Source organism: Lontra canadensis, unplaced genomic scaffold, assembly GCF_010015895.1.
Source record: "Lontra canadensis isolate GAN:19392208 unplaced genomic scaffold, GSC_riverotter_1.0 scaffold65, whole genome shotgun sequence".
Taxonomy (NCBI): domain Eukaryota; kingdom Metazoa; phylum Chordata; class Mammalia; order Carnivora; family Mustelidae; genus Lontra; species Lontra canadensis.
In genome coordinates, this window is record NW_022631059.1 from 8432659 (window position 1) to 8455251 (window position 22593).

At 46.5% G+C, this 22593-nt stretch overlaps 1 protein-coding gene across 3 annotated transcripts in view; it reads right to left on the bottom strand.

Moving 5' to 3' along the window:
* TSHZ2 (teashirt zinc finger homeobox 2) overlaps nt 1-22593 on the bottom strand; it is a 426726-nt gene that overhangs the window by 165676 nt on the left and 238457 nt on the right. The window contains exon 2 of one of the 3 annotated variants that reach the window (XM_032878951.1): nt 5223-8171. In XM_032878951.1, the coding sequence (XP_032734842.1) occupies nt 5223-8171 (2949 nt within the window). Of the gene's footprint in view, nt 1-5038; nt 8172-22593 lie in introns of those variants that run through there. The other 2 variants (XM_032878950.1, XM_032878949.1) reach the window with 2 other exon arrangements.

A 22593-nucleotide genomic window follows, 5' to 3' on the forward strand; every position in this document is an offset into this window, starting at 1 on the left:
TTAAATGAAAAGATGATACTGATGGCAGATTGGAGTAAATGAAAAATAATGTTACTCTATATTAAAGCACCAAATTATACACGTCAGGATTGAGATTTCGAAGGTTCCCAATGAGGGGGACAGAGCAACAGAGAAGGGGACCGGCGATGCGCGAGGGACGGAAGCCAGATCGCTTGCATAAAATGGAAATATTAAAACAGATGACACATTTGTTTCTGGCTGTGTAGGAAATACGAGTCTTATAGCTGACCCTGTTTCTGAATTCTCATTTTGTTTCCCCTAAATGAGAGTCAGGATGAGGATCAAAAAAAAAAAAAATCCAGTACGTGTATATTTTCACTGGAATTCGGGTCATTCCTTGGTTGGATGCTATATGGTAAATGTCTAATTGGCTGACTGGCCAAGGACATCACAGTCGGGAGAACGAGGATGCTGTGCTCTAGGCTGCGGGCCAGTCCCAGGCCCCTGCGTTTCCATATTCAGTTTGCCACTGGAGCCTCTGAGAAGCTCAGGGGAGCTCTTGCCTATCTCTAGCTCATGTGTCACGATTACAGCCCTGTTGTCCGTGTGGCCATGGGAGCATCTAGAAACCATCAGGCAAGGTGGCAGAGAAGCCAAGAGCAGAAGAAGGTGATGAGTGCAGAACAGTCCTGAGCTTGAGTCCCTCTGTGCCCTGACTGCGCGCTCGGGGACAAATCACAAAGTCCTCAGAGCTCGTTGCAAAATCAGAGTGGCATGAATCACCGTGCCTGGCCTGTGGAAGACGCCCGTAAGTAGGAGTTTTGCTGTCATTTGCTATCGTTATGATCAAACTGCAAGCTGAGGTTTCCTCGGGGGCATCTGGGGAGAGCCCACAGCTTCTACACACTTCAAGTGAGGCTGAAGAACATGGCAGAAACCCGTGGGCATTGTGGAGGACTAACTTTTCCCGTGAACCTACTCGTTGCCAGGCTTCCTGGAAAAGAGTTGCACAGGCTTATTTAATTCTCACAAATTTTCTAAGACGGGAGAACCATGTCCCCATTTTACAGACAGAGAATTGGGCCATAGCTTAGGGAGAGAGGATGAGTTAGGATCTGCACCCAACCCCGAGAGCCTGGGCAGCCAGAGGAAGCATTAACATCACAAGCCCCCGAAATCATCATTCCCCCGGGGATCTGGCAGATGCCCCTCCCATGTCCTCCATTCAGCGTTTACCCCGGGGCCGCCCGTCTGCGTGTCTACCACGAGCCTCAAAGGCAGATTCTTGTTTTGGTCACCGGTTTATTCCCCGGGATCAGCGCGGTGTGGGGCCTGGAGAGATGGCCTTCTGGATAGGTGATAACGAATGAGCGAGGTTATGCGATTGTAGGAATTCATGCAGAATCTCTCTGCCTCCTTTTCCTCCCGTTACACGGTTGAATCCACCCCTACCTTATAGGGCCGTTTTGTGAGAATCAAGTGGAATAATGTTTGTAAAGCGCTTGCCGCAGGGCTGGCACATTTGGCTATCATAATCAGCATGTCTGCTAGTTCACCAGTACACAGCCATTGCGGAGCAGAAGCTGGTGTGTAGTCAAAGCAAACCTATGTTTGTTGGAAGATGAAAGAAATGCAGGGAGGGGAAGAAGGAAGGAGGGAGGCAGGGAGAAAGGAAGGAAGGGAGGCAGGGAGGGAAGGAGGGATATTTATTTAATGGATGAATGAAAGGGTGATGTATATTATAGACATTAATTAATACAGCCCTTTGCTTTTTCCAAAATGCCCTAGAATCCGTATTGTTAGGGTTGCCAGACTGAGCAAATAAAAATACAGAATGCCCAGGAAAATCTGAATCTCAGATAAACAATGAGTACCTTTTTCAGTAAAAATATGGCCCCTGCAACGCTTGGGACGGCTTATTCTAAAAACTTACTTGTTGTGTATCTGAAATTCAGATTTAACTGGGTACCCCGTATTGTATTTGGTAAGTTTACATGCTGTTCACCCTGAATGTGTGTTTTTATCAAGTCACCCACAACAAAGGTGACAGTTACTGGACTAGAATTCATTTTTGCCCTGAATTTCAAGGCTAGGTGTGCTTTAAATGTGTACGCTGGATTACACGATAATGACTACAATTTCAAGTCCTTGTGCATTTTAGACTCATTGATTTGCTCTTTGTTTAATTTCTATTATTCGAGAGCATGTGGTTTTTAAAGGTATATGCAGATACTTACTGAAATCGTTTTAGATTACTTCTGTCCTAAAATAGGGATGCGCATTTAACATCATCTAATTAATTTTTAATGAAAAGTTGCCTTTAATATTTGGCAGAGCCTTTTGTAGGATTTACGACCTACCTAAGAAAGGAAAGGAAATTCAGGCCAAAATTTGCGTCTCACAGAGAACAGAGATATGGCAAAGCTCCCAAGTTTTCCATAAAATCTTGACCATGCTTTCTAAAACATCATGTCATTTTGTACAATTTGCGCTATCATGCATACCAACGAAAATTAGAGTTCTGGATAACAGCGATCTCATTTTGTGATCACTTAAAAACCTATCTGCTTAATTCTAAGCAGTGGACAAGGTACTGTGTGGATGCTGTCCTAAGGAAGGACCACGAGGGTGAAGGAATTCTTCCCGTATGTGGCCCGAGGATCAGAAAGCCCCCTCTCCGTGCAAATGTGGGAGCTAGTCAGGCAGACTGTAATATCTTTAGTATTAACACAAACACACCATACACACGCACCATTTTTTGTGTACACATAACACACGTATACACCTATGGTTCTGAATGAGTCTTAAATACTCAAACTTTCTTTTTCCTTAAATACTCACACTCAGTCCTATTTCACGAGCACAGCATCACGGTGTTTATCTAAGAATGGAGCTTTGGTTTCATATAATGATAACTCTGTGACGTGGGGCCTCCACGGTCCAAACCAGAAATGTTTATTTTGTACACATGCGGAGGGATGAGAAAAGAGCTATCCTATCCATGTGTTTAACAGATTTGTTAAGTGCTTTTTATGTAGGTTTTCCCAAATGATCAGTTTACCTTTGCTTCCTTAGAACAGACATGCATGTTTCAGATTTTGACTAAGGCTTTCTTTTTCTCCCATCTTTCTATTTACGTATCGCAGTGTTTTGGCAGTGATATTAATTTTTTTCAAAGAATGATTACAGACCTAACAGGTGGAAAATTGGTCTTTATTGTAGCACAAATAAACATTCCCTATGTGTCCTCTTCACCGTGGTTTGGACCTACCACTATGGGATTGGAAACATGTCTCTTCTCGCTGGGTATTCTGTATATATCCACCCTTTTTTTTTTTTTCAAGGACCAGAAAAGTATAATAGCAAGTTACATACGATATAAAATGTTATATAGCAAATAAATAGAATGTTGCCAAGCCCCAAGCTCACTTATAGATTCAATAGATGAATTTTGGCTTTTCTTTCAATGGTGTGAGCTGAACAGATCATGCTTGGAAAGCAAGAGATGAATCTGCTAGTAAAACATTTTAATTATTATGATAAAAACATGCAAACAAAACAACAGTCTTCATTTGGACCCAAGGAGCCGTTAGTTATAGGATGGGATCCCCTTTCATCAGAAGCTCTTAGATCTTCTCAGTGAGGGGACAGTGTCAGATTTTCACCCTTTATTTCCTCTTGACCATCCTCACACTTGGCAACCCCCCCCACCTGGCCGCGAGGTGAGCCCGAAGCCACACCACGGAAGTACCCCTCCTCTGCCCGGGACTCGGCTACGGCTCAGACGTCTGTGGCTTGATCCCAAAATCTCCTATTTAGAAACAAAAGCTCTGACACTAGGGGCTAGTGAGGGCTTATATGTTATACTGACTGCTGATGCTCTTACTGCGAAGCGACCCAAAGAACGAATCAGTCACCTAGAGTGACGGAAATTGGACTCGAACGTGCGGAAGCTTTAAGTCAAGTCAGGTCCCTGTCCGGGGTGGGGCCCGAGGTGAGGCCGAGGAGGAGGACAACCTGAGTGTGTGTGGAGGCCCCTAGCATGTAGGGGGTATCATGCTGAGAGAAGGAAGTGGACAAAATACAGAAAAAAAGAAAAAAGAAAAAAAAAAAAAGAAAAAGGAGATGAAAGGAGTGTGTGAAGGACCCAGCCTGGAAAACATCTGAAAGCGGCCGGTGTGGCCAAGTCTGCCAACGTATTTGACCTTGGCTTCTGTCCTCTTTCCCAGAGGTGACATAGAGAGTCTGGGCACTGGTGACTATACAAGGCACAGAACTTCTATGATACATGGCGCAGATGAACTTGAAGCCGTGGGACCAACCCCATGCGCATCAGCAATGGGTGTTCAGAAAGTCACCTGTTTCTTTAGGTAAAGGAAACTCAAAGGGTATGCAGTTCAGCTACCTTGGTTAAACGTGGACGCTGATAATAGTCTATCTTAAAGCAAACCAGAGGACGAGAGAAGAAAACACGCTTCCTCTCTCTGGACCTCCGTGTTCCGCAGAGCCCATTCTCCTGCCGCCTGACTGACTACGCAGGGCGGCAGCTCTTTCCTAACAAACCTAATGGAGGCAAGAGACAGAGGGACGGGAGGGGAAAGGAGCAATCGGCCCGAAAGGAAGCTGCAAAAAGCATGAGTTACAAGTAATAATAATCATAAAGTTCACGAGCTGATGGGGCGATCTCTGCATAGCAGCTGCCCCCACGAACTCTACAGGTTCGTCCTGCAGCTCACCCTCCGCTCCCCATCGAAGTCATTAGCTCCGCTATGGGAGGGCGCGGGGTGAAACGGGACAGTGACGGAAGTCCGTACGTGTTAATTAAAACGAGGGGTAGCCTTGGCTGGACCTTCCGAGCTGGGCCCTGGGTCAGGAAGGAGGTCACGTACCACGCAGTGGGCGTCTGTGAACTCCGTGTCTCTGAACCCATTTGCTGCTACTCATCACCGACCCTAACCGGGGGACAGTGAGATACTTAGGACTTATGTTCTAGTCTCTCATACCAATAAGTCCTATTCCAGCAGGCTACGGTCCCCTTGGTACCGAGACACACGAGCTGCCCCTACACGGACCCGTGTCCCATCAGGACGCTCCTCGCAAGGCTACTGGCCATCGCCTGGGAGCAAACCCGTACCTGCAGAGCTACTCTTCATCCGCGTCCGTTACAAACTGTGAATGGTGCTCGGGTGACTTGCTGTGCGTTTTGCTTAGGTGGAGTTTTACCGCGTGTTTGCTCACAAAGGTCCGACAGCACAACTTACACTTGAATTTAGAGTCTGTGTCCTCTTCGCCAGCTATGGTTTCCGGAGACCTCTGAGCCGACGACACCCGGGAGATCTCTGGTTCCGCCTTGCTTTGCTGTTCCACGGCCACGCGGGTCATGTCCTTCATTTGGAAACCCAGGTGCGACTCTAAGTGACTGATGTAAGTAGAAGGCGTTCTGAACTGAGAGGCACAGTCACTGCAATAAAAGATAGGGTGTCCCTTGTCCATGTTTTTCAGAAACTTTGTCCCGCCTGTTTTCCTCAGCTGGTACTTGACGTTGGCCAGCCAGTGGCTGATGGTGGTCATGGAGAGCCCGGTGAACTTGGAGATCTGCATGCGCTCCTGAGGGCCCAGGTCGGAGAGCAGGTACTTGCCCTCGGACGTCTGGAAGAGGCTGGAGGCGAACTGCGCCTGCAGAATCAGGAGATGCTGAGGGTTCCAGTTGGACTGCCGGCCTTTCCTCTTATGCAACGTGGACACCTCGCTGGAGACGTCCTCGAAGCGCCGGACGTCCATTTCCAGCTTCACGGGGGGCCCGCGCGAGGAAGCAGCGGGCTTGGGCGTGGTGGCCTTGGGGAGGACCTTGACCATGTCGGCGATGTCGGACAGAGCGTGCTTCTGAGGGGGGGACGTGCAGGATTGTGCTTGCGAGGACTCGGCTTTCTTGCTCTTGGACTTGGTCAGGTCGATGGGCTGATCGTTGCTCTCGAACAGGTAGCGCCTGGACACGCTGGCGGGCCGCGTGGGCGCGGGACTCAGGCCCGGCTTGTCCATGACGCTGAGAGCCGACTTGTGGAACATCGAAATTGTGCTTGAGCTCGGGCTGGAGCAGGAAGGGGAGCGCAGGGGTTCCGTGGCCTTGCCCAGGTGGTTGTTGAGGACGGACTGCAGGGCGCTGAGCGGGTTGATGCACGGCAGGGCCGGCGCCCGCGGGGGGAGCGCGCACCCGTTGCTGAGAGAGGGCGCGGGCTCCAGGGCCGCGCGTTTCTCCGGCTCGCCGCCCTCCTCCCCCAGCCTGGCCTCCTCCTTCAGCAGGCAAGGCTTGGCCTTCTTGGATTCCGACGGGGTTTCGCTTTTGGCGAAAGCGTCCCCATCGCTGTGGCTGAAAGGCGACGCCTCCTCCTGGGGGCTCTCTTTCCCGCACTCCTTGGCGGCTTCCTCTTTGTCATCCGGCTCCTTCTTCACTTGGGTGTATGGGGCCAGGTTGGCGGGCACGGAGACCAGCGGCATCACTTTCCACTTGGGGGCAATGGGCCTCAGCTTGTTGGGGAGGTTAGGCCGGATCTGCAGGACCTGGGATCCCAGGGGCAGAGCAGGCTTGGCGCCCTCGGACAGCTGGTAGGCTGCGTGGATGCTGGGGTACGCGCTCCAGCTGGGAGCCCCGTTCTGGGCCTTGTTGATGGCTGTGGTGACGGTATTTTCCAGTGACTTCAGAATGTCCCCTCCGCCCTTGGAGCCGTCCTCCAGGTCCTCCTCCCTCAGATACTGATATTTCACGGTGGGGTCTAAAGGCTTTTGCAGGGGATCGTCGTACTCCTCCCGTTTCATGCCTTTCTCATCCTTATTGCTCTCCTCCGGTTTCTCCTTCTTGCCCTCTTTCTTCAGCTCGGGGGTTGGGGCTGCACCCTCGGACGCAGAGTTACCAGAAGGCTTGGGAACGAGCGAGTCACTGCTCGGGGTGTCGGACAGCGACTGCATCTTCTCCACGGCCAGGGGGTCCAGCACCAGCTGCTTGCCCTTCTTGGAGGCCGAGCTGGTGACCTTGAGGAAGTGGCCAGTGACCATCATGTGGGTGGTGAGCTGCTGCAGGGTGTCGTGTGAGCTCCCGCACTCCATGCACTTGAGGATCTGGGACTTGCAGGCCTCGAACTGCCACGTGTAGCTGGCGCCGTTCTGGTAGCCGTAGCGGTTGTTGGAGGAGAGCTGCAGGCCGGCGGGCTTCTGGGAGGAGAACGGGTCCGTCAGCGAGCCCGTGGTCGAATCAGGGGAACACGGCCGGTTGACGTCGAAGACGCGTTTCTTGGCCGGAGTGACCATTTTCGAGGGAATGGTTGGGACTGGCTCCTTCAAAGGCACTTTTTGGTAATGTTTTGTTTTTATCATGTGGACGCTCAGGTCTTGGAGGGAATCGAACGAGTCACCACAAAACATGCACTTGAGAACCTTCTGGGCGTCCTCCTTGTCCGTATCCTGGAAAGCCCGCTTCCGGGGCTTCGAGTAGCTGGCGGGGCGCAGCTTGTCCTTCTTGCGGTTGTCGTCTTGGTAGTGGCCCGTCTCGTTCATGTGCACGGTCAGCTCGACCAGCGTGTCGTAGGCGGCGCTGCACTGTCGGCAGCGGAACCGGCTGGCCCCGGTGAACACCGTCCCGCACATCTTGCTGCTCTGGCGGTACAGCTGCACCGAGCTGAACAGGCTGGGCTTCCCCACCGACCGGGACGGCAAGTTCTGCTGGAGGCTCTTGGACAGCGCGTCCTGGTGCCAGTCGAAATCCGTCTTGCTGCTGCCATTACGGGTGTCGCAACTGCGCCGCTCGCCGCTGGACAGCTTGAAGCCGAGGCCCAGGCCCGACCAGTAGGAATCCGACAGGATGTTGGCGTAGACGGCGGTCATTTTATCCATGCAGTTGTGGCTTTCGTTGGGCAGCTTGGGGTGCACGCCGGCTTTCTGGTCCGAGGCATCCCGACCGCAGACGCTCTTGGCGTCCGACACCTGATCGCTGGCATCGCTCAGCAGAGACTCGTTCTCCGCATCCTGGTTGGACAAGTGGCTCCCGGGAGAGTTCTGGTAGCTGAAGCAGCCCTTCTGCTCCAGGCCCGTTTCTAGCTCCTCATCTGTCCCTGGGTCATTGCTGCCCTGAAACTGAGCTACCGAACGGCTGTCCTCCTCTTCCTCCTCTTCTTCTTTTATTTCCTCCTCTTCCTTCAGCTGTTCCTCCTGGGCGTAGCCTGCGAGGGAAGAAGAAGAGATGCAGTAAGATGACAAGTGACCTCTGCCATCCCAAGCTCCCCACTGAGACTCAGTGCTTCCAAAACGGACTGGGATAGCAGTGGAATTTACGCTTTTGTGAACTGCAAGCCATGGACACGGGAAAAAGCCAAATGATATCTTTTGTGCTATCTCATGTCTTTTTTTTTTTTTTAATTGACAGGAGTCACACATCTTTATAAATGGCCAGGATCCCAAGTTAATAGTTTTCACACTTAAGGAGTATCACTCCAATGCTCCAACAGTGGGACAGTCTCTAAGTCCATAGGTAGGACTTTCAAGAAAGTTCGATGGAAATTCCAACCCTACAAAGACAGTTCTCTCTAGAGAAGGACGTTGGCTCATAAGAAAACTAAGACTTGACCCTTAGCATCTCTGTGGCAGGGTTTCTCAAGACACTGGGATATACTGGCATACAATTTCTTAATAAATCATTGTTGAGTGCTCACAGGTAATTTAGATGCATGGCCATCATATTTTTGATAGCCAGACTCTTTTTGTTATAACATTTTTATTTGTAGAGAGTCACACAGCAGAAAGAGAGATTATGGAGTATTGAATGAAATCTTCCATTGATAGCCTAAAAATTATGTAAGCTCAGCAAACATAATGATTTTAAAATAATAGCAAATGGTGTTGGAATGGGAGATCTGGGGAATATCCTATTATTCTCAAACAGGTTTATGAAGACCTTTTCCGACAAGGCTGAAAATGCCCTCTCGATCTTGTGCCTGTAATTTCAAATGCTTTGTGATTTGTGGGTACCCGTCATGAGATGCCAATTATACGTTTGATTTGTAGATGCAAAATGCTATTGGGGATGCATGCCTTCCCTTCTCTGAGAGGATTTAGGACCAGTAATTGCATAGGGAAAATGAAGGCATGAGAGAACGGGTGCAAAGGGAATTAATGGGCAAATATCCATCAACAGAGATGGGGAAAGTGACTATTTATGCCCATGTGTTCATTTCCTTCACCTGGCCTTTTCAGAGCCACGTGGATAAAATGTAACTAAAGAAGCACCAAAGCAAGGGAGACTCAGTCTTAGATTTGCAAGGCTTGCATCATCTCAGTGCAATGTTTTCTCTCCCTGTGAGCCTCTCTCTCCCCTCTTAGTGCAGGTGGGTCCTTGGGAGAAACCCTAGGGTAGGGGTGCATTTCCGTTCACCAGCGAGAAAGCTTGAAAAAGGGAGATCAGGCATGGAGGTCTGTCCTGGGAGGCAGGCAGAGGGATTTAAAAGACAAGTGATTTTTGGGGGGAGGGGAGAGAAATAAGTTGGTTCCAGCCAGACACTCCAAAGGTTCCTGCTGTGGCTGCTGAAGATGACCATTTATTGAACAACTAATATCTCCTAGGAACTTTGCTGACTACCGCAAATGCCTTCTTTCATTTTGTGTGATTATCCACGTGAAGTGGGAACTATGACAAAACCGAGGCTCTGAGGTTAAGAAATTTACCCAATGCCACAGAACTAGAGTCTCAGAGTAATGACATTTCTCTGGTCTGTTTGATGAGAGAATCCGTGGTCCTAACCATGCCACCCCACTCTCTATGAACAGCCTCACCAATAAGAAAACTTCGTGGAGACCCAAAAGTTAAAGATTCATTGAAATGTCACTAGATTGACAATCACTTCAGAGGGGAGAATTATGGGAATGCTGGAGATAAGAGCCCATGATTTCAAAGGCATGATATAGGGTGCCCGGGTGGCTCAGTTGGTTAAGCATCCGATCCTTGATTTTAGCTCAGGTCATGATCTCAGGGTGGTGAGACTAAGCCCTGTGTCAGGTTCCAAGCTCAGTGGGGAGACTGCTGAGGTTCTCTCTCTCTGTCTCCCTCAGCCCCTCCCCACCCCATGTACTCTGTCTCTCTCTCAACTAAATATTTTTTTTTGAAAAAGCATGATACCATAAAAAAAGAGGAAATGAAAAAACAGTTTAGCCACTAGCTTGGTGGTTTTGCTCATTATTGTATTGTTACTGGTGTTGTGTTTTTGCTTTCCTAGCAAGCTGACAAGTTTTTCGTTAAACTGGTGTTGCTGGTCTCCAGTTCCATACATTGACTTGAAAAAACAAAAGCTACTCAATCTAGTTGGGCAGCCATTCATCAGTGGTCACTGCTTGCAAGAAAAACTCCGCTTCAAACGGCTGGATGTCTACATTAGACGCCCCCATCCTCATTGCATTTGATTTTTCCAGGACCAATTTGTATGTTTGCAAATTAGTATTTGGTATGTTAGTCATATCATTAAGTTCAAGGAGAAAGCCTATTATAAAATTAATAAATGAGTTGTTACAGAGCCAAGCAAAATAGTCCAGAGTCAGGCAAATTTTATCAATCAAACAGGGTCACTTCTGAGAATTCAAAGAGCTTTATTGCTCAAAAACTGGGACAACATTCATTAGCCAAGGCTGTTCCAAGCCAATCGAGATATAAGTTACCACATCCCTGAGTAATATGATCACAGCATCACAGCAACACATGCGTGCATGTGCGCGCACACACATACACACACCCCTACACATGCAGAGCCAGTGGGAAAAAAATCTATTAGGGAAAAAGAGGACTTTCCATCACTGTAATGGGTTAAGAGCATGGTCAGGTTTTACGCATCTCAGTATTTGCGGTGCCTAGCACAGGGCCTGACATTTGGTGGGAAGCAAGTCATGTCATTGTGTGTGTGTGTGTGTGTGTGTGTGTATAAAGTAGGCATGCATGAGTGTATGTACACGAGTGTATGTGTGCACGCACACTCCCCCACCCCAATCTGCCCACCCAATATAGTCATTTTCACACAAGGAGAGAAGAGGTGGGGTTTTTTGCTTGTTTTTTCCCCCCCCCCCCCCAGCTGACATTTGGAAGCTGAGCTTTCCGGACCAGCTCAGCTCTCCAATCTACTTTGTCCTTCTAAATGGATTCCCCAGAAGAAAAGTCAGAGACAGCAAACACCTCCCCCACAATACAGATAAAATTTTCTGCTTAATTAGGCATTGACATGTTTACTATAACCTTTACAGAAGAGTAACTCGTGCTGAGAGACCCTTTTTGTCTGTTTTCTTCTGCAGAACAGACTAAGTCTCATGCACCCGATAAGGTAACGCATTGAAAAGCTTCATAAGAAAGTGCCAAAGCATCCGTCAAAGCGAGTGTATTTTAACGATGGCTGAGGGTTCCAAGGAGTTTTTAAAAACACATTTTAATATTATACATTTAAAGCCGTTCGCTTGACTTAAGTGATTTCGTGTGCCACCGGCAGCTGACGCGGGAGGAAAGACAGCCAGAACATGGGTGATCTGGGTGCGTAATGAGTGTCTGTCTCTCTCTCGCTATCGATGATTTGTTTAATACGATTGCATCATGTGTAAATCTTGGTAAAGTGGATGAGTGGCAAGTTTATTCTTACGAATACTTATTCAACAAAAGAAGATGATCACAATTACACGAAGGCACGATGAAAAGAACTGTTCTCCGGAGAACCTCCTTGTGGATCTCAGGTTCAAGATCAAACTCTGTCGTGGCAAACATCTCTCTTTCCAACCTAAATTTCGAATCTCATCCCTTGCTGCTGCCGGATCCTGGCCACATGACGCTTGCCCATCCCCAGGATGGCGAATTCCTAAGCAAACCCTCTCAGTGCTCTAAGGCATTGACTCCACCAATGGTTTCCCTTGTACATGACCACCGCGCCCACTGTGCCACCATTATTCTTCCCTAGGGTGAGGAACTGGCCTTCCTGCTTCTGTTTCCTCCAGGTTGTTTTTCAGAGAACAGCTAGAATATTCTTTCTCAAAAGAATAAGGTATTGGGTGATGACATCATTCTGTTTTAACCCCTGCATTGTCTTTGTGCCGCACTAAAAATGAAATCCAAACCCTTAGCATGGTCTGCAGAGCTTGTAAGACTTGGCCTCGACTTCCCTGCTCAATTTTTCTATACCCTCATTCTGCTTTCCACGCCCAAGAGGTGACATTGTACTCGCTCCTTCCTGAACCTGCCAATCCCTTCCCTGATGTGGTTCTCTGCAGCTGCAGACCTCTCTGCCTGGAAAGTTCTTTGGACCTTCATGCTGTGATTCTTTTTCATTCTTCAGGTCTGTGCTTACAGAGTCTCTTCTGGAGAAGCCTGTCCTGACCAGTCTCCCCTTCTCTGCATAACTCCAGATCACATCCCCCTGCTTACTGAGATCGGGTGCCACCCACCTGACTCTGAAATCCTCTTGTTTCCCCACGGCTTGATTCTTTCCTCCCACTAAATGCGAAGGGGAAATATTTGTCTCCCAGGAAGACAGAGACCTTGCTTCTCCCAGCACTCAGACTGCACATTGGCACAGATAGGTGTCCGCAAATTATTTAAGCAGATGAATGAATAGATCATACTAAAGCAAAAGGATTATTCCAGTTGCAAACTCTGCCCCCATGTCCCTGGATGGTGCAACTGTTACCTGTTACGGACAACGCTCCCTCCCCTCCCCTTCAATATAGATCAGGTGCGAATTACAACCATCCCCGATCAGCTCCTCTCAACGATAAAACCGGAACAATCACATAAATCATCTTTTCAGACCAACATAGCCACCAACATTCTTGTTGCCAGAAAGCCCTGAGCTCTGAATTTAAACTCTTAAGTAGGAAGACTGAAAAGAAGCATCAAGACTGCAAAGCATCAGAAAATGTGTTCTTAATGTGAGCAGACTTTGATTCAAAAAAGACTCACATGTGGGAACTTTCAAAGTATGGACGAATTTTGTCACGAATAAAGTACACTAGCTGTTCCACGATATAGATTCTGCAAATATTAAGCTGGTCTTCTCCTGAATTCTTGATTTTACAAAGAAATGTCGCCTGAGAAATATATTTTGCATGCTGTGAACTTTTTACCCTATTAGTGTATGGCTAAAATTCAGAAATAAATCCCTAAATTTTAGAAATTTTCTCTTCTATCAAAGATTAAAAAAACAAACAAAAGAGAAACACTTTTTTTTAAATTATGATTTCAATTGTTCCAAGAATGTCTGTCTCTTCAGAATGAATTAAATGAAATTGTGCAAAATAATTCCTAGGTGGCATGGTGTTAGATAACAGATTTTTTTTGCGAGGCATACGTTTTTGTCATTGCCTTGAAAAGCCACCATGGAGTGTTTGCCGCACAAACACTGACAGTTTTTATTTTTTTATTTTTTAAGATTTTATTTATTTATTTGACAGACAGAGATCACAAATAGGCAGAGAGGTAGGCAGAGAGGCAGGCAGAGAGGGGGAGGGGAAACAGGCTCCCTCCTGAGCAGAGATCCTGATGTGGGGCTCAATCCCAGGACCCTGAGATCATGACCTGAGCTGAAGGCAGAGGCTTAACCCACTGAGCCACCCAGGTGCCCCAAACACTGACTGACAGTTTTTAAAGGGGCAGGAGAGGTGGGGACAGTAATAACCCGAGAAGAATACAAAATTCAAGAAGGCTGATTTTCAAAAAACTAAACCGGAACTCAACCAAGACCTCATTTGAAAACATATCCAGTGGTGACAGGATCATTTTCACCAATCTAGCCCACTAAATGACAGTTTAAAATCACACAAAGGTTCCACAGTACGCAGAGCAGCCGTCGACGTCAAGGAAGGGATCACGAGGACTTCTCGCCGTGGGCTCAGTAGGTATGCCACACGGTGACATGGAGGAAGGCCTCCCTGTCACGAGACTCTAGTGTTTTGGTGACTGTGTTCTAGAAATCCACGAATATGTATATTATTATTGGCACTCATTGGCACTCTTGTTGGCAGGCTGAGTAAAGAGATAAGATTTCGTTCAAGGAGGTGGTGGTACTTCCCGTGGTGGCCGGTCCCGGAGGGAGGGCCCTGTGGAGCTGGGCTTGGGGGAGCTGAAGCTTTGTGCTTCAGCACATGCTGGGCTAGAGGGCCGGGAGGGGGGGGTCCCCGACATGGTGCAGGAGCACAGACTTCACATTCTGAGAATCTAGCTACCCCTGAGCCCAGGCTCCATCTCCCTGCGGACTGGGGAGATCGTTGAAGATCACGTACCTTTCTAAACAGGACCATTTTCAACAGGGAAAGGACCATTCATGGCATGTGTTTTTTTAATCCCTGTCCCACTACACACAACTCATTCATGTAAGGGTGACGTGTACACACGGGTCCAGAGAGAAGGGCTTGTTCCCTGTGGCTGAAGGTCGGAAAGACAAAGCGAGATCCTTATTTAAAGAATGGTGGAGAGGGGCTGGGTGCAGCAGTGCGGGGGTGGGGGTGGGATGGGGGCTTCTCCCGACCCCGTAAGTGCTCTCTAGAGACAGAACCAGAGCTTTCTGAAGGTCACCGAGAACGACGCATCTCTTTTATTATTTCCTATAGACCATTTGGTTCATGGGAACATTTTACTTGTACGCTGAGACACATAGCAGGTGGGGTCTGAGTGAAGCAAAAAACACATCCATTTAGTTAACGTCTCTTGTTGTGGGCACTTTTCTGAGCCCTCTTCCGAGCATTTCGCACCATGAAGCTGTTTTCTGATCTCACTCTGTGTCTTGCTCTGCGTCTTGGTCATCAGCGAGAAAAGGACGACGCGAGTTTACATGAGGGGAAGGGGATCCTCTGTCATCGCCTTGTGGTTCGTCTGTTTATTCATTTAATCAAGAAATATTTACTATGCAGCTACCACATGCGAGACACTAAGTTCCACTGGAGCGCCCGTCACCAGGATTCTCCAAAGGCCAAGGACAGTAGAGGGATGAGTTGTGGAGAGAAGGCAGACGCCGCGCGGCTGGGATAGAACGAGGTCATGGAAGGGGAGGTGGAGGTGGCCGGGTAACTGAAGTGGGCCAAGTAGGCCAGATGGAAGAAAAAGATGCTCAGCTGCAAAGGTGAATGTCGTTGGCACTTGTCTAGATAGACGCAGGGGAGCTGCGGGCAGTGAGAAATTTCCATCCGAGCGAAAGGGTGTGGGACTAGCCATGGGGTGGGGCCGTCTAAGGGCTGCCAGAATTGTTTGGCTACACCTTGCCGATGAAACCAAATATGTCTGGGACCTACCCGACTGCACCCTCGGAACCCAGGGATCCAGGGCAGGCAAAGAGTGTGAAGAGTGGGTGTGCTCTACTGGTCCTTCCGTAGACCAGATCTTTGACCTTGATTCCTTAGCACGTGGAATAAGGGTGACAGTCCCAAGCATGCCCAGCTCATGGGGCTCATGGGGCTCTGTCGGGACAGAAAGTGGATGGTAAGTCCTCACTGCGCAAAGCTTGGTCCTTAGAGCAGCAGCAGCATCACCTGGGAGCGTGTTAGAAATGCACTCTCCCCCCAACCCAGGCCTACAGAGCAGGAGGCATTTCACAAGCTCCCCAGGGAATTCCTCCACGCAGACAAGTTTGAGAAGCCCCACCGTGAACTGCAAAACTGTTAATTAGTACCACAATATTTATCAATCTGCTTCTCTCTCTCCCTGTGCTCATATGTGTGTGGGGGTACCAGCTTTGGGAGAAGACAAGGCATCTTTGAGAGGGCCAGCCCCTGTCCTCTCCAAGGGCCAAAAGATGAAATGCCTGGGGCCTCGACCACTGCTCCCAGTTTACACTGAGAAGCATGGAGCAGGAGGAAAACAAAAGTTACTGATTCAAGGACTGACCCGTTAATGAAGAACTAGGATGACCCCTGGGTCGTGGCAGCAGGCAGGTCTCCCTTCAAATCTGCCACTTACTGCTTCATGGGAAAGTTGCTACACCTGCCGGAGGCTTAGCTTCCTCATCTACAGAAATGGGAATGATTACAGTGTCTACTTCATAGGAAAGAGAGGAGTATCAAATACGATGACATATGCAAACCACCAAGGCTGTAGGACGACCTCCCAACCTCCCGGGCCTGTCCGAGGCTTTTTATAAACACGGCCTATCCTGACCTCCCTCCTGAACCCACAGACGGCTGACATCAGTTGACTTTGGCATCTTTTTATCCCTAAATCCTATTCCAAGCCAACAGCTTTTGGATGATATTTGCATTAGATGTGAACCAGCTTTCCTTGTGTCATGCCTAAGAAAGGAGCTTCCTTCAGTTTGGGATTACTTAACACGAAATCATTCTTCCAAGAAGCCAGTGGTATGTGTGCTGGGAACTTCCACACAGCAGTGTGCAAACATCGAAGAGCAAGTTGTTACGTCATTACCCATAGTGATCGTGTCTGCAGTCCTCCAGAAGTAAAGCGATGAACCATCCAAGGGGAGAGGTCTATGTCGGAGGCCTTGGGCTTTGCACTGAGAGAAATGACTAATGCTCAAATCAGAAGGTCTAGAAAAATGCTCTGCATTTAGCTACCTACAATATCCATCCTGTGTAGAGTCTTACTGTGAAATGTCCTGGTGACAATTTTAAAAAGCAAAAGGAGAAAATATTCATGGAGGAGGGTTAGAAGGGGGCTAGTTCATCAGCTTTCTGGTGGTTCCCGTTTACAAGTCATTATCCTTATATTATCTTCACGCCAAGAGGGCCATAAATCAGGAGCAGGGGATAAAACGAAATGAAACGAAATCGGGACAAAGAAGCGACACAATAGGACTGAGGCTTTCCTAGGAAATTAAGCTTTTTTAGGCTTTGACTTTTCAAGCAGGAGCAACCGTTTTCAGCAAAATGGACATCCTGATTTTCTATATATTTTCTTCACTCAGGGAGATAGAAACACACTGACATTTGTAGTTCTTTCCAAGACTGTAAAGTTTGGATTTTTTTTTTTGTCCCCAAGAAAAGGGACATGAAACATTGTCCAGAACGACCTTCAGAAAGTATATGAAGCTGAGGTAGCATCTGTATTTTTTCAGACGATATATTCCCATTTTACTTCAAATAATATCGGTGCATACATCCCATGGAGTAAGAAGGTGATTTTGTTCCCTGCTTGCCTGGCCTGAAGTCAAATGTCTTTTCTTTTGTTTTCTTTATTTCTCTTTCTTTTTCTTTTTTTTCTTTTCTTCCCTTCCCTTTCCTTTCTTTTTCTTTTCCTTCTCTTTCTTTCTTTCTTTCTTTCTGGTAAATTCTGCTTCTTTCTCTGAAATATTTCATGCAGATAATGGATAATGACCACCTCTCATTGCCTTTTCTCAAAGGCGTCTAACTGCATTAGCCAGAACCGGAGAAATTTTAACTTGCTTCTTTTGCTAAGTTCATGGCTGTGACCACTTCCCATTAAGAAAGAGAGAGAGAGATAAAGAAAGAGAGAGAGAGAAGCTCACACTTCCCTCAGAGAAGCTGAATTGGCACTGACAGCAATCTGGCCTTTTCTTTCCTGGTGAAGAGTCTTTGCTGTCCCTAGAATCACAGAAGTCTGAGGTGGAAAGACTTCCCGTATCTTATGGCCAGTTCGGCTTTAGCCTGGGAAGGATTTCCTTGCCCTGGAGTTCATCAGTTCTACAACTAATGGCTTAAACACTGGATCATCCCACTCTTCTTTGCATTGGATTCCCCACCAACATGATTGTTATGACCAGTCTGGCTATGGGCATCACCATTTGTGGCCACCCTTCCCCCCAGGAGTTGAGCCCGGTCTCCACCATGATACAATTGGATCTAATCTAAGGTTTGGGGAAAGCTCTTAGCTCAAGCTTTTGTGCTGTGCTTTCACCATTTTATTCACACGTTAGTCAAGGAAGCACTCAACATACACTTGGACGGCTTTAGTAATGGAGAACTCCCAGCTTCGAGGAAGCTTATTCTCTATTAAAAGAGAAATACTAATAGCTAACATCTATTGAGAGCAAATGTTCAAGTAAGAGCCACTGGGCTAATTTTTTATATGTGTTACCTTATTCGATCCCCACAACACTATATGTCTTTCCAAATCTGTGGTAATGATGATGGCATCGCATTGCCGAGAATGTTAATTACATCTCCAGAAGCACGTATCTGAATTGGGACTTGAATTGGGATCTGTCGAGCTTTACAGTGTATGTTGGACTCTTCTTTGTCCCCTCACTCCCTGTATCTAATTTGTCAGCCAGACATGTCAATGCTATTTCCAAAATAAATCTAAACTCTGCGTCCTGTCATCCACCTCGACACGCTGCCTCGGTTCAGGCTGCCGTTAGTTCTTCTCCGGTAGCTGTGGCGACCTCCTCAACTGGTGGCCAGGCTTGCTCTCCTACAGTCCATCAACCTGCGTGGCAGTGATGGGGACCTGTTCACTGGAGCCCCGGCTTCCTCAGCATAACCCCTCTCAGCCCTAGGGTTCATGCTCCCTAATGCAGCCTGTAGCCTCTGACCTCACCTCTTTCCATTTCATACCCCCTCCCCTCAGTGTCCCCTTGCTGACATCTAAGTCCAAATCTCTCCTACCTGCTCCAGAACTCACCAAATTCTTTACCCTTCTAAGATCTTGGAAATTCTACTTCTCGTACATGGAAAGGCTTCCCCTTTTCTTAATTCTAATTCTTTCTTAGTCTTTTAGTGTCAGGTCAAAGGCCTGTCTTCAGAGGGGACATCCCTGATTACTGTAACCACCACTGAATCCTCCCAAGTCCCCAAATGCTGAAGTTATTCTCTATCTCAGCCTCCCGCTTCTTCTTGTACAGTTTTTATCTCAACTTTCAACTCTTTTATTCTCCTATTCACTTGGTTGTTTGGCTTCCCAATGGGACTGTCAGTCCCCCAAGGGCAGGTGGAGTCTATCTGTTTACCACTCTTTTCCATTGCTATCCAGGGCCCAACTTGTTCAAAAATTTGTTGACTATAGAAAGAAATGAATGAATGGCTGGATTGATAAATGAATAAGGGAGTGACTGCATCAGGAAAGGACAGTTTTCTCTGGCTGACAACCTCAGATTTTACTCATTGGTTCCACCCACTTTCAAGCTATAAGACTTTTTAACAGCGTATCCGTTTGGGTGATTGAGGTTCAACACAGGGTGGGCTGGTCCTCCTGGGAGGCAGAGGAAGTCAGGGACAGATGGGGGTGTGGATTCAGGGGCACTGAAAAGACCCTTCCTCCTCAACTCGGGAAAACTTTCACACCCTATTTCTTGCCTCAAGCCGTGCAATTAGAGTCTTGATTTGTTTGGCAGGAGGCACACCGAGAACTCACCGCTGTGAAAATAGAAAGACTTTTATCTCATCTTGGCACTTCAGGGTGAATGAGTTTATCAGATCATTTCCTGGGAGCTGGTTTTTGTAGAACATGTAGCCCCAAGAGCCAACTGGTTCATCATCCGACTCTAACCCAGGGGTCCTCAACCTGGAGCAAGTTTACCCCCAAAGGGACATTTGGCAATGTCTGGAGACATCTTTGACTGTTACAACTGGAGAAGAGGTTCTTCTGTCTGCTAGTGAATAGAGAGGCCATGGGATGGTGTTAAACACCCTACCAGGCACACGACAGTCCCCTAGAGCAAAGAAGTACTTATCCCCAAATGTCAACAGTTAGAAAATGCTGCAAAGTCAAAGTCATCTGCATCTTTGAGAATAAGCGATGAGGAAAGGGGATAACTCATCCTGTGTCTAGTTGTCAATGAAGCAAGGGGCTGCCTGGAGGAGAAGGCTCAGTGCTATTAAAGGAGAATCAGAAAGCAAAGCGTGGGCATCCCCTTCACGGCTATTACGTCATGGAATCAAAGAGCACAGCATGTACAGCAAGGCTGCCCGGGTTTAAATCCCGCCTCTGCCCCCGATCTCCCATTGTCATCTTGAGCAAACTAACTACCTCTGTGGTTCTCTTTTCATCTATAAATTAGAGGTAATAATAGTACCTGCTTCAAAGATGACTAAGAGATTTGAGATAATTGGAAAGAACTCAAATGACTGGTAATAGTAAGCACTCCATATATGCCCACTTTCCTTATTACAAGAATAGATACCTGGCCACAAAGAGCAACACGATGGGGCTGGATTTCTCAGGATATTAGTATTTATTCTTTTAAGTTTTGGCTGAAAAAAAATACCCATCATGTTCTCAGCATTATTTTCAAGCAATTCCTTCTGGATTCATTTAAATCCCCTTATCAGATTGAGTATTTTTATACTACAAGAAACAAACAAAAAGTTAATGATGAAAGGGATTAGCATTTCTAAATAACTCCGGTAACTCTGTCAAATAAATCCTGACCTATTTCAGTTCTTAATTAACTAGGTTAGCTTTTAAATGAGGCAACTTATATAATAACAGCAAGTCGGGTCTGGGGCCAAATCCCCACTGGACAGTTGGATGAAGCAGTTCTTGGAAACGACCTGAATTCCGGGAGATGTAGAGGTCTGCGATCTTTTTGAATCGACAGTTTGAATAATCTAATAGAAAATACACTGGGGTTTTCTGACCCTTCGATTTTAGGTGAGCGTTGGTTGACGACAGCCTTTTCAAGCCTTGTCACCTTTTCTCGTTCTCTGCCTATAAAGGAGATAGGTAAATAGGAAAACTCTTGAGATTGCTATGTGAGTGCCCCTAAGCAGTACTGAAATTAGATGTCCCAGGAGAGGGCAGGGGAAGAGGTCTCATATCTTCCAATGGAGAGCACTGATAGGTGGCTCATAATATAGCCACTATCTTGTCTTTGGTATTCATTCTGGCCTTTTTCTCTGTTTTACGTATTTTCCTCTACTTGTATATCTTCTGATGTCAGTTCTCAGCCAGCTCCTGAACCACTCTCATGAAAGTGGAATTCCCCTAAAAAATATTAATATCTGTATATATATATATTTTTTTTTTTTCCTTAACAACAACAAAAAGGACAGTGTTCAGGTAATTGGTTAGTTTGCTTTTGGGTGTTCGAGGTAATTCTCCTTTTCCTGGAGAAATGACAAGAAAAAGAACCAGAACTTTCCGAGCTGGAGAAGGACCCTTAATAACTTTCTCTCTTGAGAGAGAGAAGGCCAATTAGCAGGTACACCTTAGAGTTTCAAAGAAGACATTGGTGGCCTTACCAGATCATGTCAGTTTTTTTGCTACTTAGAGATGTTGAAAAATGAACTTTGCTAATTCTTGGGCAATGCTGTTAAATCATCAGCGTTCCCAGATACATTATCGTAAACAATGTGGTTACTCCCCAGGCTATTAAGTATGGGCGGGATTGGCGCCACCCAGGTCTGTGTGGGTGTAAGCTAATCACATTGTCTAATTTGTCTAACCTAGTCACGTTGCAATAGTGGCCCATTTAGGTGATTTTGGCCTAACCTAAGCCAAGAGGAGATCAACTCTCTTAGTCTGATCTGATGGTTAAGAAAGTAAAGGTCTCTCCCTTTCCTCCTTTCCCTTCTTATGCATAAATATATAATCGGATAAACGACTAGTAGCAATTTCCTTGAGAAATTGTTAATATTGTTTGTTATTATAATTAATATTAATATTATAATTATACAATTAATGTATTTAATACAATTAATACAATAATACAAATAAATACAATTAATATAATTAATATAATTATAATAATACAATTAAAATTGCTCATTAATTGTTTTTATTATATATTATAGTATATATTATATATGTATTATATAATATATGATATAATATATAGATTATAATTTCATTAACAATGAAATTGTTAATAACCTTGGGAGAAGTTAGCCCAAGGACCAAGCTAGCACACCAGAGCATAGAGCCAAGACAATTACAACAAAATGGAACTAGAACCTTGATCAGACTCCCCCAGAAGTCTGGTTGTCTTCGTACTTTGAAATTTCATGAGCAAATAATCCTCTTTCCTGCTTAAGATAGTTTGGGGGGAGTTGCTTGCAACTGAGAGTTTCATGATAAAGCTATCAATCTGTGCACATTGGTAGTTATTACTTTATAAATTAGACACATTTTTATCAATACATGTACCTTAGCCTTGCTATGTACTAGCATTGTTTGTTTGTTTTCTTTTAGATTTTATTTATTTATTTGACAGACAGAGATCACAAGTGGTCAGAGAGGCAGGCAGAGAGAGGAAGGGAAGCAGGCTCCCCGCTGAGCAGAGAGCCCGATGCAGGACTTGATCCCACGACCCTGGGATCATGACCTGAGCCAAAGGCAGAGGCTTTAACCCACTGAGCCACCCAGGCACCCCTGTACTAGCATTGTTTTATTTGTTGGCATGTGTATTCTTTTACCCTCGACAATTATGACTTTTTTTTTTTTTTGGTTTGACAAAGTGTAAGGTAATCTCCTTGTACTATTTTGTCCATTAATTATCCATGATGATAAGAAGGTCAATACTGTAAAAGTTGGGATTCCTGTTCCCTGTCAGGCACCTAACCCATTATTAGCTACACATTGACTATTTTGAATTCGGAACCTGTCTTACATGCCATCTCTTCCCTGAGCTCTTTCCCCAAGCTCCCCGAGTATAATCTCCCTTTCTCTGTGGGTGCATAGGACTTTACCCATACCTCCTGCTGGACAAATCAGACTGCGATTCTTGA